This window comes from Canis lupus, chromosome 2 (genome assembly GCF_011100685.1).
Source record: "Canis lupus familiaris isolate Mischka breed German Shepherd chromosome 2, alternate assembly UU_Cfam_GSD_1.0, whole genome shotgun sequence".
Classification (NCBI taxonomy): Eukaryota; Metazoa; Chordata; class Mammalia; order Carnivora; family Canidae; genus Canis; species Canis lupus.
Genome location: NC_049223.1, coordinates 46127048 through 46143449, shown reverse-complemented (window position 1 = coordinate 46143449; position 16402 = coordinate 46127048). Strand labels below are relative to the sequence as shown.

At 37.4% G+C, this 16402-nt stretch overlaps 1 protein-coding gene across 9 annotated transcripts in view; it reads left to right on the top strand.

Moving 5' to 3' along the window:
• PDE4D (phosphodiesterase 4D) overlaps window positions 1-16402 on the top strand; it is a 1400346-nt gene that overhangs the window by 288204 nt on the left and 1095740 nt on the right. For all 9 annotated transcript variants that reach the window (XM_038530654.1, XM_038530652.1, XM_038530653.1 and 6 more), the window contains one exon: window positions 7616-7750. In XM_038530654.1, the coding sequence (XP_038386582.1) occupies window positions 7709-7750 (42 nt within the window). In that variant the 5' untranslated portion in view covers window positions 7616-7708. The remainder of the gene's footprint in view (window positions 1-7615; window positions 7751-16402) is intronic.

Genomic DNA, 16402 nt, shown 5'->3' with positions numbered 1-16402 from the left:
AACTAACATAGGGGAACCTCAACCAAATCAACTGATTTTGTAAGTGAAGCAGAGACTGAAGATGTGTGTTTGTGTGTGATTATCATCATTACTGGGACCAAAAGAAAAAGGGAGATAACAGACATTCAGATGGAGAAAGTAGTAGTAGGATGAGTGAGAGAGAACTTACTGTTGGCTATTCCTTTCCAACTAAGTTTTTTCCCAGTTTATAGATTCCCAAAAGGCAAAGTCTAACACTTTGTATGAAACAGCAAAATTGGGCACCTAAAATCAAATAACCAAATGAATGGGTTTACAATCCACTAATCTCCTAGAACAATCACACCAATGAAAGCTTACCATTTAAAGGATTCTCCAAAGTAGGAACAGAAGATTAATGAGTTGTTCCCAATTCACTCAATTATGTTCTTTTAATTTGACTTTAAGTGTTTATTTTTCCCAATGTTGAAAAATTTAAAAGCTGAGGTATAAGGAAGAATAGAAACACCTATAATACTAAAACTTACATGTAGCTACTAATAATTTCCTGTATTTCTTGCTAGTCTTTTCTCTGTGCAAAACTTTTTATAGGAACATGCTATACCTACAACTTTAATCCTGCTTTTGCCACTTAACATTATAGCAGAAACATTTTTCTGTGTAACTAAAATATATTATAAAATATATATATTTTTAATTGTAGAGTGCAGCATCAAGTTTCCCATATTTTATTTAGCTATTCCCTTACTATTGAACATCTAAATTGTATTTATTTATATATTTAATTTTATTTTTAAAAAATATTTTTGTTAATTTGAGAAAGAGCGCGCGCGCGCGCGAGAGAGAGAGAGAGAGAGAGAGAGAGTATGAGCTGGGGGAAGGGCAAATAGAGAGGGAGAAGGAGGCTCCCTGCTGAGCAAGGAGCCCAATACCATGTGGGACTCGATCCCAAGATCATGACTTGAACTGAAGTCAGACACTTAACCAACTGAACCACCCATGCACCCCTAAGTTTTTAAATTTTCATTACTCTAGGTAGCATTGTTGCAAACACCTTTACATATAAAGCACTTGCTGCATTTCAGGTTTCTTTTCTGAATTACTATATAAAATACATAATAAAGTTATAGATTTGGGTACTTATTGTCAAATTTCTTTCCTAAGACTTATGTCATTTTGAAATTGAAAAGCAATATATGAAATGTATAGTTTACCATATATACAGATTATCAAGTATTTTATTTTTAAAAGCCTTAATTTTGCTGATTGGTAGGCAAGACAAACCAATTTCAATTGATTTTAATTTTCATTTCTTTGATAAATATTGAAGTTGAATCTTTTCCACATTTTGACAAAATTTTATTTCAAATTTTGTACTACTTATGAATTAAAATGATTTTCTAATGGATTTATACTTCTGTTTTTAAATATATTTTATTGAGTGGTTGCTGGGGGCTCAGTACTCTGTTGAGCATTAGGGACAAGGCAAAAGAATGAATTGTTTTCAACCTTAGGAATATGTATTTTATAATCATGTAACTTGCAGTATGAAAAGGGCCTTAAAATGTGTCTTATTCCACAATTGAGGAAGTAGAGGCTAAACCTATAAAACAACTAGGGCAAACTCACAAGATAGTTGCTATCATGGCACAGCATAGCCTTGATTGCTGGAATTCAGAGGAAGTAGAAAGCTGTGTGACCTGGCCTAGTAGGGCAACTGTCATTTTAGAAAGAAAGACTTGCTGGAATTTGAAGGATAGGAAAGTTCAGAAAGATGACAATAGAGGGACATTTTAGGAATCCACTTAGGGCTGGGAGGTGGAAATGAACATGTCACAGTTGCTGGAGGGATTAGATTCTTCAGACTAGGGCAGAGGGTTTGTGTTGGGGACAGACTGGGAGGTGCAGTCACATTAAACATGTAAGTCCCAGGTCCCCTGGCCCCCCTCATTGAGACACATCATCCTGGCTTCTGTGAGACAGCTGAAGGTCTCCTCCGAAGCACGAGCCGCAACCTATATGGGGCCATCCTTGTGTCACAAGCAGATTGTACCGACTTTAGCAAGAACTAACTTGTTGATCTCTGCTGGGCACGCCGAAAAGTGCCTCTGAGTTGCCCTGTCGAGTGAGTTTTAAGGCAGCAGCCTTAGCTGGACAGAGGTCTGGGCAGGGAGTGCAGAGGCCTCAGGTTAATTCCTGTGTTATTTCACATAACCCTGTGATTTTAGGCAAATTGCTTATCTTCTTGTACCTCAGTTTCCTCATTTGTACCATGAGCTCTTTCTAATCGCAGATTGTGTAGTTTCTAGCCAGAGCTCAGATAAGGAACAGCTTTTACAGGGCACTTTGGAGAAAAGAGGCAGGATATAAATAGCAGGGAAACTCTGGTCACCCTCAGATCTAGACCAAGGAGTCCTTTCTCTTAATTGACAACTTTAGAAGGTATGAAGAAATACCAGGGACTTGCCTTCCTTTGTGTCTGCACAGATTTAGCCAAGGGACACTGGGGCAAGTGTCCACGTTACCTGTCTTAGGTGTGGACAGGGAAAATCAAGAGGCATATAAGAGCCTATGGTATTCACTCAAACCTCCCCATAAAAAGCCTATTTTTCCACTCATATGCTTCTTTTCTCTGAACTTTTTGAGCATTTAATTCTTGAATTGCCCCCCCCCCAGGTTTCTTTTTTGCACATATTTTGGAGGATGATCGTCAATAAATTGAGTGTATTTTTATAGTACCTCTTTTGGGGTTGTCTTTTACAGTGATCAACTTTTCTTTTTAAATTTGTGCCATATCTACTTATTTTTCTCTTTATATTAGAATTTAATCTAGGAAAGAGACTATCTGTCCTGGTTTCATTTTAATGTCTACTTTATATAGTCTCAGAGAAACAGATCTTGCCGAGGTGAAGAAACTAAGCTGGAGACCAACCAGTTGATGATGGTTTGCTTATTCATAGGCAATGCATATCCAAACCATCCATCCCCTCTGAATCTAGAAAATTTGGTGGTATCTGAGAGATTAGTAGAGCACCTGGCCCATACGTATGCCCAGTAAATGTGGTTTTTTTAAATTAATGCATCTGAGTGGTTTTATAATTTAGCAGTCACTACACGAAGTAATTACTGTGTAGGAAAAAAATATTACAAAAGAATAAAGAAAAAATCCCTCTAAAATACATAAAATATATTCAGTAGTCTCTCCAACATTTGCAAGTAATTAGAACTTTTTCATTCATATTTAGAGTGTCTCCCTGCCTTGGCATATTTGATGTTTAAATGAACAGATGCAACTTAGGTTTGCAGGGAAGGTTATAGATTCCAGAAAACTTTTTGACACACTTTCTAATTGATCCCCCTAAAACCCTAGGAGATAGGTTGTGGAGATAATGTTATCTCCCCTTTACAGAGAAGCAAGCAACTGGTGGAGGAAAAGAAAACAGAAGGGATTTTCCTAATACCAACCAGTTTGTATATGACATATTGGTGAAGGTGGAACTTATTTCTTCTGATGCCCAGTTCAGGGCTTTTTCCACTCTCTAAATCCTTAATCTCTAAGAGGAAACCTATCTTAACTCTCTTATCCTTTCATCAAAGCAGCAAAATTTATACAGGTGCTGTAGCTCAGATTCTGTGTCTGAGTGTTCCAGCACCATCGATCTTACCCTACCTCCTTTCTTTTTATTTTTACCGTGTTCTCCCTGCAGGAGCTGACTCTTCCTTCTCCCTAATTAATTTTTATGTGGAAACTCCTCTAGTAATGAAATTGCATGTGTGAGTGTTTTCTCACCTGGTCTTCTGTTTAGTACACCTGAAGGGAGCAAGCATTTCTGCTGTCTCATGGCATTATCTTTGCTGAGGGATGAATTTGTGGGAACTAAGATAACTGCCTTCCTGAGGGTAAACCTTTTTTTTTCTTTTTTTTTTTTCTTCTTCTTTTTTTTTTTTTTTTAATCAAACATTCTTTGGTTTGGGCACAGCTTTGATATTTCCAGAGGTTACCATTTGTTGATCATTAAAATGCATTGGTTCCTGCCTGATATTGGCTGCAAAGCACACGGTATCTGCATAGACAAAAACATGGACTTTGGAGTCAGACAAATCAGGTTTGAATCCTGATTTTGCTATTTACTGGTAGTTCACTTCTTGGAGTTCATTTCTTCTTTTGTGCAATGGGGGAGAATACATTAATGACATCTACCTCGTGGATTTATTAGGAGGATGCAGGATAAATGATGTTTTTCTTATGATGAAATGAGCAGAAAAGCGCGGTCCTCTTCCTGGGCTGCAGATCCCTTTTGTGTGGCATGTCTTCCATGTCCAGCTCTGCTCTCTTCCCTGCCCTGCTCTGGGATGCTTTCTGCCCTGGGAGGCTGACCAGTGAGGTGGACAGCAGCAGCTTCCTTTGCCCTCTGGCTCTGTTGCATTTGCCAGTGGGGAGTCCCGGCAGGAGATCAGAGGAGGATGAGATCTTGTTCATCTCCCAGTCTCCTTCCTTTCAGGGTCAACTGACACCAGCTGTGTCCCAGAGGATCACCATTTTTCAAGGCAGATTACTCTAGGACACTCTCCTCCTGGGTATCTGTGACCTACCTCTCTCCTAGTCCCTTTTGGGGATGGTAAAAACTCCATTATTACTAGTTACCAGAACTTCACTATCCTTTGTAGGTTCCTCTACCCTACTTTCATCTTTTTTAAAAAAGATTTGATTTATTTGGTTATTAGAGAGAGAGAGAGAGAGAGCACGTGCGCAAGAGAGCACGCACGCACACACACACACACACACACATATGTGCACATGAGCAGGGGGAGAGGTGGAGGGGAAGAGAAAGGGAGAGAAACAGACCCCTTGCTGAGCATGGTGACTGATGCCATGCAGGGCTCCACCCCAGGACCAGGAGATCATGACCTGAGGCAAAACCAGGAGTCTGAGGCTTAACCAACTGAGCTATCCAGGCACCCAACTACTGTCATCTTCTTAAATATCTCTTTACTAACCCCTCCTTAAATGATCTTAATATGAGTGTGTTGTCTGTTTACTCCTGGGACCTGAGCTGATACAGTGTTCATTACTGCTTAGTTGAAAGTCTATTTGCCTGTCTGTCTTATTTGAGGGAGTCGGGTACTTCTAAGGGGAAAAATGAGAATGGGTTGTTGTTACTCATCATTTGATACTAAGAAAAGAAAAAGCGATGAAGGCTGATGGTGATGGTGGTGATGATAATGTGAGCTAAGCATTCTAGACACTGTTTTATACACATTAGGTCATCGTTTCTTGGCCTTTTACCTAAGATCAAGTGCATACACATTAGGTCATTTAAACTCAAGACACACATGAGTATTGCCTTCTTTTTGCAGATCTCAAAAAAAGTCAGAAACGTTAAGTAACTTGCTGAAGGCTACACAGGATGCCTTGGAGAACTGAAATCCTAATCTATGCCTCTTTGGTTTCAAGGTCCATACTGTTATAGCCAGACCATGCTGCCTCCTAAGTATATAGGCTGAGAAGGGCCAGCCAGCCCATCAACAATTTTCAGTTAAACTCATTTTTCTTTCTCAATTTTCTGCAGGTTCCAAATTCCTATAGGAAAGTCTTTAAATGATGTCAAGGCAAATTTGTTAAAAATGTGTTGAGTTCAGCAAACCTTATCAGGTCAATTCCATGATTTGTCTGATTTGACTGATTTGTTAATTTAAAACTATTGAGTTACTAGCCCACCAGGGGCTACGAACTATTCCCGGGTTGCCCCTAAGAGGACTCATTAAATACTGAGTGAGTCATTAAATATTTTGAATGTGTTTTTCTCTGAAAGTATATAAGCTTCCCACAGCATTTAGTTGCGTTTTATTTTCTCCCTAGGTATGGAATATTTAGTTCTCAGTTTATATTATTTCTCTCCACTTCTTAAGTTGATTCTAGGTGGGTAATATAATTTCACATTTTCTGAGAACTTATAAAATGCACGGCATTGTAACTAATTGGTACAGGTAGACTAAAGTTCTGGAGGTATACTAGCTGAGAACTCTGCATTTGTGGATTCCCTCTTCCCTCCAACCCCCACTCCCCTAAAAATAATCTGCGCAAACTCAAAGAAACCATAGTTATCCTAGCAGCTCACATTTGTGCATTTTTCTTTAACCTCAGGCAAACATTTTTATTAACCCCTGAAGAAGACTCTGTGCCCCAGTGAGCTGTGACTTGGGATATTCTTAGCAGTAATAAACTGAATTTCTCCGGTTCTAGCTCCACCTTGCTGTTGTGGGATCTCTGGCCTCCCTAAAACTACCTGCCTTCTAGTCTCCTAAGTCTTGAGGGCTGATTCACATGTGTTCAAAACAAGTCTTAGAGGCTTGAGAGTGCACCACTGCACTCTCAAGATTCTGGAGAGCCTGGTGAAGAAGGTCCCCCTCCATTGGTGTGGGGGACCAATGGGTTCTCCTGCTGCTGAGGGCTGGCCTGCTCCAGGGACCTGGACAGATGCTGTGTTCCGTGGAGCCCCTCCCTCCATGTGTTTCTTAAAGTATATATAGTTACTTGGTGTGAATGTATTTATATATTTGAATTCACACTATCCAGCACTTTGATATTTTTCAATCACTTCAGTGAAATAAGCTCCTTCAGACCTTACTGTTATTCTTTTCCCTAAACCTCAGGCACAAGTCTTTAGAGAAACAGGGGGTAAATCCAAATGATAGAATACATGCTGTTAGAATCAGTCTGTTCCTACCACATCAGCCTACATCTACAGCGTCTGTGTCTTTTGTGTTTTGGCCAAGCCTGTTTGCCTTATCCCCCTTTCTCTTAGAGTGACATATTTCCCAAAAGGCATTTCAGACTATATGCAAATATTCTCTGTGAATATGTAAATCATGCTCAGAGTCAGCTGAATAGCAGAATGGATGCAGCTCCTATAGCCATTGTATTTGCTCCTTCTTTAAAACTCAAAACAGAATCTCCTTCTTAGCATCTAGTGGGAAGTGAAGGTAAGGTAATAAGGCTATCATGTCATTCAACGGACGACTGCTCCGAGATATTCTTAGAAATTACGGTTATTACTTTTCTAGGTAAACTGTTGCTCCCGACTGATTCTTACAACATCTTTTGAACCCAAAGAGTAGCGAATGCCCTAAATTTACTGAAGAGCCACTATACTGTGGATGATTGCTAATGATGAAACAGGAGGCCACCATGCCATGGTTAGAGGGCTTTCAGATGAAGTAAGATCCCTCTGGTGTGGCAAGGGCTACCTCAGTGAGTGCTTAGTGGAAGGGTAAGGAGGGGTCTGGAGCTGTCCCAGCCAGGATGGGCAGGCACACAGCTCAGCATGCATCTACATTGCATACATGTGAGTGTAAGTTGTGGCTACCATACCTATTTTTTTTTAAGCCACTAGAAATCTAGAAATGTAGACTTGAATATTTAATGGAAAACAGATGGTGCTTGAAATCTCTAACTTACATTTAACAAAAGCTGTTTTGGAAATGCTGCTTGTGTGTACTTTTATTGCTTTAAACACAGCACCATTTTAGCTTGTTCTGAATAATTTAAGAATTACTGTCCTAGTCTAAGACAGCATTTCGAAGTGCACGTGTTAATCATATACTTGATTAAACATTTCCTTGCCTTTCTCTTCAGAATGCCAGTTGGCTTTTGAGTGGATAATTGTTGCAGTGGGAGCTGTGACGTTGGAAGCTACTATTGTCCATTTGAATTATTTAAAACACCACCATGAAAAGAAATACCTGTGATTTGCTTTCTCGGAGCAAAAGCGTAAGTACTTTTGTTTTCATTTCTTTTGTAAAAATGAGTGCACGTAATTTTTTTACTATTTTCTTTAGATTGTAATACTGTGCTATCACGATCAGGCTCGTGGGAACCCCTTGGTCGACTTTTAGTTGTCAGGCTGTATGGAACTTATTAACAAATGAAGACTTGTTCGTCTGTGTGGCCTGGTTGACATTTGATGGGAATTCTCTTCGAGCCAGTTTTTTATGCCTACCATTCATTTGTATAAGCCTAGTGGTGTGAGATTGGACACCTTGATGTTGGGATTGATGCAGAAATTATGTGATTAAAAACTGAAACTGAAGAAATGTATGTCTTGAATATCGAATTTCCTGGGCAAGTCTGAAAGGATGTATTGAATTTACACTGCTAAGTACTTCAATCAATCACATTTCCAAAGTTCACATACATGGTGAATAATGTGAATACTTGATCAGTAGAACATCCCTTCCATGAGCTGTCTACTTTATCTACTTTAGCATAGGTCTCTAATTTCTCTTCTCCTTTAGTGAACATCCTTGGGCCCTGGTGTAGATTAAGCCTTCTTTCCAATTTACCTGGTCTCCTCAAGGTACCAAATGAGTGATAATTTTTAGGTTCATATTAGCTTATGAAAGAAAGTATAAGCAAATAGAGCAACCCCAAGAAAGCTATGCAAGGCAAGGATGAAAGGAGGCTGTTAATTTCTGTGAGGCCAGCTCTAAGAACATGTCCCTTTGTTCATTTACCCAAGGGGAAAAAAAGGGATCCAAACAGATGCAGTTGTGACGTAGGAACATTCATTTGAAGGCATCAGAAAAACCACAAATGCAAACACATTTCTCTAGTAAGAGAATGCTTTGTGTTACAACCCGTGATTCTTTTGCAATGGCCCAAGGCCATCTCCGATTCTTTCTGCAGAATTACTATCAGGCTTTTAAGGGTATAGTGCCGGAGCATGTGGAGAGGGAAGGATAGTGTGCTCAGTAGGGTTTCTTAAAAAATGAGGATGTAACCAGAGGTGTGCCAGTTCTTGGAGTACAAGCTGTGTTTAATAACCAGCAAAGAAATTCAACCAAGTCTGAGGAAATATCCAAATTCATTTCTTTTCTTGGTTGGCATTTGGTTGTATGGATTACTGTATGAAAGAAAGGGCCATGGCTTGGAGCCTGGGGTTCCTTTGGTCATCATATATTTGCTCGTTGTAATAGAAGGTGGCTTGCCACCAAACTGCCAACACATCTTTCTGTCACTGAGTTTTTCTTGCTATAAGTCAAATATGAAAGTAAACCACTCACATAATGCTTCTTTCATTAAATTTCAGGGCCACATGATATGCAAAAATTGTGTAAAGGCAAAGGGGAGAATACTTTGGATGATTAAAAAATATTCTTAAACATTTCCTTGTTCTTGGAGGAAAGCATTCTACAAGCAAATGATTAACTGAGCTGTGACTTTAAGGAACTGTGAGCGCTTAATGATGCTAGGAGATTTCCTATTTATATTTGCTTAATGCAAAGATTTTCATCTTGGTGGAAAGGCTCATGATTCCCGGATTAAGAGGACCTGAATTGCCTACGTGTGTCTAAATGTAAATAGTAGAGCTCTTATTTCACCACTTCTTAGCTTTTTGAAAATCCACTGGCATGAAGAAAGTGCTTTCACTTAATTAAATGACTCTAGGCAAGAGATTGCATCTCTCAGAGAAAAGAGCCAGACTTTTTGCCTAGTTAGAAGTTGTCACCTGCGAGTTTCAAAAGTTCATTTTGCAGTGGTCTGAAAAAGTCACCCCGCACCCTCTAAGTCTCTGTGTGAACAAAGCCCAACATTATGCTCTTGCAAGTAGGTGTTTCCTGCTTTTGATGAGGAAAATTTTAAGAATTAATTTGGTTTTGGATTTGAGAATGTTTTTCTTTGGCATTATGACATTTAAAAATCCAAAGAGAGTGTTCTAAATGTTAAAACGGCCTCTGTTCCTCCCGCATATCTCTACATATCTTGTCTGTGTCATTGTAAAACTTCAGGTGTACGAAAGAGCAGGAAAAAAATGATCATCCTGAGACAATTACTTTGTTTTTTTTCCCGAACACTTAAAGCTTGTTCATATTTTCCCCCTCACATTCAAGGTCTGGTGCAATGTCCCTTTTAATGATTAATGCTCTGGATTCTTCCTTTATTTGGAAGGGATCCATGAAAAATTTTAGCTATAAAAATATAAACAAAGTACTCTTTTCTTAAAGTGACATTTTGCTCCTTTGGGAGCATAATTTGTGGTTGTGGTGGGTAAAAATGAGAGGAACTCATGTGAACAGTACAAAAGTGAAATATGGCCCCAGTGGCTGTGGTCTTAGGGCCTCTTGTGGGAGACAGACATGCATCAAAGAATCACACACCTATGTGTAAAGCAGCAATTCTCCACTGTATTTCCTTCCATAGGCCAAATATCTTCAACCTGTCCTCATATGTAATGGCTTCTTTTTCCATCATGAAATGTCAACTTCCTGAGATGGAGGCTTTGCTTATTTATTCATCACTGTATCTTTCACATGGTAGGTAATTAAGTGGCAGAGGAATGAGCAAATTAATACCCTGTGATACCTGCTGAGAGAAGCTTCCTAGCACAGTGACAGCATATAACAGAAAGACTTGGCTAGGTCAGGGAGGCCAGTCTAGCCATTCCTGAGAAAGGGGGATCTTCAGGGTAGTCTGTGATCTGAAGGGTGACTTAGCCTACCAAGGTGAAGAGAGTGGCTTCCAGGCAGAGTTAACTTGATGTGCATTGATTCTGTAGTGTTAAGGAAAATGGTAGCTTCAAGGTCATGAACAAAAGCTAGAATGATGAATCCACTAGTGGCAACTGTAGGGAGATAAAGCCGAACATTGTTAAGAGATATTTGGGAAGGAAGAAATGATAGGGCTTTTGGAAAGGTATTTATTAGAGGTAGTATCTAGGAGAGAAGAAAGTATGGAGGGTGCCTCTTGTGCTTGTAGCTTTGTAGTTGACAAAATGGATGCAGTTCTTCCACCTCAGTGGAGGGGAGGGGATGGGAAGAGGGTGAATCTGAGTCCATGGCTATGAATACTGGGATATTTCAGGATATAAGACTGTGGAGAGTGATCTTATTTAATTCACACGGTAGGTAGATTGGAAAACTCAAGTTAATTATTAAATTTATACCCTCGACTGTTGATTCAATATAGAAAATAGGGGGACACTTTTATTGAAATTAAAAAAAAAATCCTGTGAGTTTAACTCCAAGCTGTCTTCACCAGATCTACAAGTTGCATTTATTTACTTAAAATTTTTATATGGTATCCCTAGTATATTTCTGGAAACTGATGCTATAATGTGATTAGTTTTGATCTATATTTTTATATTGTTCCTGAACCAAGTAAATACATAATTTTAAAATTTATTAATAATTATTTTCCTAAAATTATTTCAAAGTAAGTGAAATAGCATAAACTATATTAATTTGAAGTAAATCAAAGCACTTAAGCTGTTTATAAAATTGAAAATGTCTGAATGAATTGAGTATCACTAATATTTTCAAACATTATTAGGGTGAACTAACATGCAACCTTTTATAATAAGTGGACCTAAATTTACGATCAGTTTATCATGTTATTAGAAATATGAATCATTTAAAATTTTGCTGTTGTGATTCACAAGTTTGTCTATGACAAGGAAAAAAGTCAACAAATTTAAAAAATGGGAAACTATTCTACAGTATATTGCACATCAAATATCAAAAGCAAATACTTTAAGCTTTAGATTCCTGACTTACATAATTGTTCCAACTGTCCACATCATTTGTTTTTAGAATACATGGTATTAACATTAATAATTATTATAATTAATATTGTAATTAAGTGTTAACATTAATACATTGAAATATCAAAAGCAAGTACTTTAAGCTTTACATTTCTGACTTACATAATTTTTCCAACTGCCCACATCATTTATTTTTAGAAAACATGGTATTAATATTTATCTCTCATAAAAATGGCTTCACCAAATTTTATAGGACTTGTAAACTTTATAGAGTTTCTAGCATATAATTTCTTCTTGTAGTTGGAAGAGAACTTAAAGATCCTCTGACTCAACCCTTTTATTTTGCTGATAAGGAAATGGAGATGGAAGTCAGGAGAGATGAAATGACTTGCTTGAAAGGTGGCTTGATTTAGTTGAAAAAAATATGACAGCTTTAAAATCATACAGAATTAGGTTCAAAATCTGGCTTTTTCAACTTTCTGGCTGTGGGGCATTTGACAAATTACTGACTCCAGTCATCTAACAGGCGATGGGGAAATGACATTAACACATAATGCTTGGTACTTTAAAGGTACCTGATGAGTTCTCTCTGCCTTTGCCCTAGACACCATAACTTGTAAGTGAGGGAGACTCCCTGTGTTCTTTCCTTTCTGTGCTTCTTAAAATGTAGTCAAAGCTGGGATTTAAAAAAAAAAAAAAGAAAGAAAGAAAAGAAACAACTATCTCTTGCCTGCTTTAACGTATTTCAAATGCCCAAAAAATGCCAGTGTTGGAAAAACCTTGTCATCCAGATGAAGTTCTGTAAAAATTAGGGCTTTCAAGGAGAGAACAAATGAAAAATAAAATACAAAACAGATGATCACTTAGGTAGCATCTGCTTCTTTAAAAACTCTGGATTTTTCTGATTTAATAATAATTATAAACAGCAAGAGAAGAAAAGGAAAACCCTTGGTTGGGCAGATGACCCTTTGAAATATTTATTTCTAACAGGAAGTGTTGCAGTAGAAAATTCTCCCATCAGTTTTGTGATATGTACACTCTCCCTCTTTTTAAAGTTTTCAGGCCACTTCTGAGTGGACTGACATTTCATTTTCACATGTCTCATCTAAAGTTCTTATGACTTCTTAGAGTTTTATACCTCTTGGGGCACTTAAGGTCACATTTGTTTTTTTTCTGGCTGGTTCTTTGTCCATACGCTGAAAGAGCAGAGCATAAACAGTATTGTCCCTGTGCTAACCTTTCAAAGGGTCTTTGCCATCTGTGGAAGCTGGGGACAATTCTTGCTGTTCTGAATGCAGCTTTAATGGGACAGAACAAGTCTCATTTGTACAACCATTATAGTTTTTTGCGGTTTTGTTTTAAAACCATCCTTGGTGAGATATATAGAAAATACACACATGGTGTAAGTTTCAAAGCAGGGAAGTCTCATGTAGAAGGGAAGCCTTATTTTGGTTTACTATTCTGAGTTATAATGGATCAACTCATTTCTCTATTTAAGCCTTGCTTTCTCCTGACTCAAGTATGTTGTCATGAAGTCATGTAATTTTATTCCAGAATTTATTCTAAAATTCTAGAATTTTATTCTATAACTATCCTAGTTGTAAACATCTAGGATTTTTTTCCTTCTATCTACATACATAGCAATTTAGGACAGAAGCAGAGTAATTAATAAAGAATATGCTTTTTGAAGCTGTTAGAGAATTTCTTGAAAAAGTGCATCTAGCACAGCTCTGCTTTTAATTAAATAGTTTAATTTGCTACAGTGGTCAAGATTCTCCCACAACCCTTTAGCATCTCCTGTTAACTCTAGTGGGTCTTTTCAGTCCACTGGTCCTAAAGAGAAAGGAGCCATTTACAGCAAGCCCAGCATCACATCCATGACTCAGATTTTCCTTGGCATTTCTCCAGTGAAATATTGATAGATTATAACTTTTCTGAGGTTAAAGATTTAACTCTAGCAGCTTGTATTTCTGTTGAAAATAATTTTTAAAATAATAGACGTACTCTTCTTTGCTTTAGAAGCAATGATCAGGATAGCCTAACATTAGGTTCTGAAACTCATCAGTATTGTAATATGCTTTCACTGATCTAGATTTTTTTCTGTCTTTCTGGTATAAGGAAGCCAATGTGATCAAGTATGGCAATCTCAAAGTTGGGCTTCAAAAAGAAAATATTAGGACTCCTCTTATTTTTAAAAGATTTTATTCATTTATTTGAGAGAGAGAGAGAGAAAGAGATAGAAAAAAAGTGAGAAAGAGCATGAATGGAGAGAAGAGGGAGAAGCAGACTCCCTGTGAGCAGGGAGCCCGATGTGGGGCTCAATCCCAGGACCCTGGGATCATGATTGGAGCCGAAGACAAACATAACCACTGAACCACTCAGGCACTCTAGGACTCCTATTTATATTTACTTTCTAATATCACCTTTTTAAAAATCTCAACTTTTTGTATATGTTTGATAAATACACAGATGTACATGTGTGCAATTGATAAATACATGAATTGGGAAAATATATTCAAAATATTTTTCCTGAGAGGGATATATAATCAACATAGTTTAGAGGCCATTCTTTGCAGTGAAAAAAAGATAGTTTTTGAATGCAGATACCTGGATTCAATCCTCAGATCCACTAGTGCTTAAAGATCTGACCGTTAGTAAATTACTTTTTTTTTTTTCCTGAGTCTTAGGGCCTACGTGTGTAGAAAAGAAAAAGTATATCATAATGAAGGGGAAAACATTTGTCACATAGTAGTTGCTTGATAAATTCAATCTGGAGGTTTGCAGATGCTCTTTTGTAGTTACAGAGCTAAGTGATAGTATCTGGCCCATAAATGAATCATTTGGAAACAACAGGAAATGAAGTGCATTCCTCTCACTAAAAAGGTTCAAGCTCCCAAGACAGTTTAGTTAATTTCCATATTATGCAAAAGATTCAGGCATAAGATGAGTGGTTAAACAGGGTAAAGGTTCATTTCCTGCCAGTTATGAATTTCTATGACTATAGGCCATGTATTCATAAATTGAATTGAAGGTCATTTTCCAAATAAATACAGAATCAAGGTGTTGGGCCAAAAGAGAGTATTACTCCGCTTAGTTGCCTTAAAAATACTATAGACTGTGGGGTTTAAGTGACAGAAATGTATTTTCTTAGAGTTCTACAGGATGGGAAGTCCAAGATTATGGTGCTGGCCTATTCAGTTGCTGATGAGAGCTCTCTTCCTGGCCTTCTCATTGTGAACTCATTTAATCCAATTACCTCCCAAAGACTCCAATCTCTAAATGCTATTATCACCCTTGGGTATATAGGACATCAAAATAGGAATTAGGGGGGTGACACAAATATTCCTTCTATAACAGAGTTTGATATTCCTTTTTATTTTATTTTTAGATTTTGATCATAATAGGTGTACTTTTAAATCTCCATCACCCATTTTACCCATCCCCCACTGTCTCCCCTCTGGTAATCATCAATTCTCTATAGTTAAGAGTCTGTTTCTTGATGGATCTCTCTCTCTTTTTTTTCCTTTGTTCATTTTTTTTTTGTTTCTTAAATTCCACAAATAACTTAGATTATATGGTATTTGTCTACCTCTGACTTATTTTGCTTAGCACTATATTCTCTAGCTGTATCCATGTCACTGCAAATAGCATGATTTTATTCTTTTTTTTGGCTGAATAATATTCCACCATATATTTTATATATGATCTATATATCTATATCTACTTATCTATATATCTCTGTCCATCCATCCTTCCATCATTGTTGTTGTGATTTGCATTTCCCTGGTGGTGAGTGATTTTAAGCATCTTTTTATGTGTCTGTTGGCCACCTGTATGTCTTCTTTGGAGAAATGTCTGTTCATGTCTTCTGCGCTATATATATATATATATATATATATATATATATATAGTTATAGTTATAGTTATAGTTATAGTTATAGTGTATTTTTAAATCAAAGGTTATTAGAAAACTGGAAAACAATGTGGAATTTCCTCAAGAAATTAAAAATAGAAGTCCCCTGTGATGCCACAATTGCACTACTTGTATCCTTTACCCAAAGGATACAAATGTAATCCAAAGGGTCACTTGCACCCCAATGTTTATAACGCAATGTCCACAATACCCAAACTATGCAAAAATCCCAGATGTCCATCCTCAGATAAATGAATAAAGAATACACACACACACACACACAATGGAATATTACTCAGCCATCAAAAAAGGATAAAATCTTACCATTTATATCAATGTGGATGGAACTGAAGGGTATTGCGCTGAGTGAAATAAGTCATTCAGAGAAAGATAATTATCATATGGTTTCACTCATATGTGAAATTTAAGAAACAAAACCAGAGGATCATAGGGGAAGGGAAGGAAAAATCAAATAAGACAAAATCAAAGAGGGAGATAAGCCATAAGAGATTCTTAACTCTAGGAAACAAATTGAGGGCTGCTGGAAGAGAGTGGAGGGGAGGATGAGGTAACTGGGGGATGGGCATTAAGGAGGGCACGTGACATAATGAGCACTGGGGTGTACATGCAATTGATGAATCGCTGAATTCTACATCTGAAGCTGATGATATGCTGTATGTTAATTAATGGAATTTAAATAAAATAACTAAAAAAATTTTAAAGCAACTTTCCGTAAAGTATCTCTGTTGGTATTCTCTGAACTCATGAATTTTCATAAATCTTCTCATCTGGTAGGATGAACTGGATAAGTTTTAATTCTTCATTAATCAGTTCTCTTATGTATTGAATTCTGATGTATCTTGTAGTATTTTACATTAAACTCTCAGTTTTCTCGTATCATGTATAATTTTCTTCCTACCAGTAGGAGAAATTCAAAATCTCTTCTGCTCAATTGGATTTGTTAGTTTCT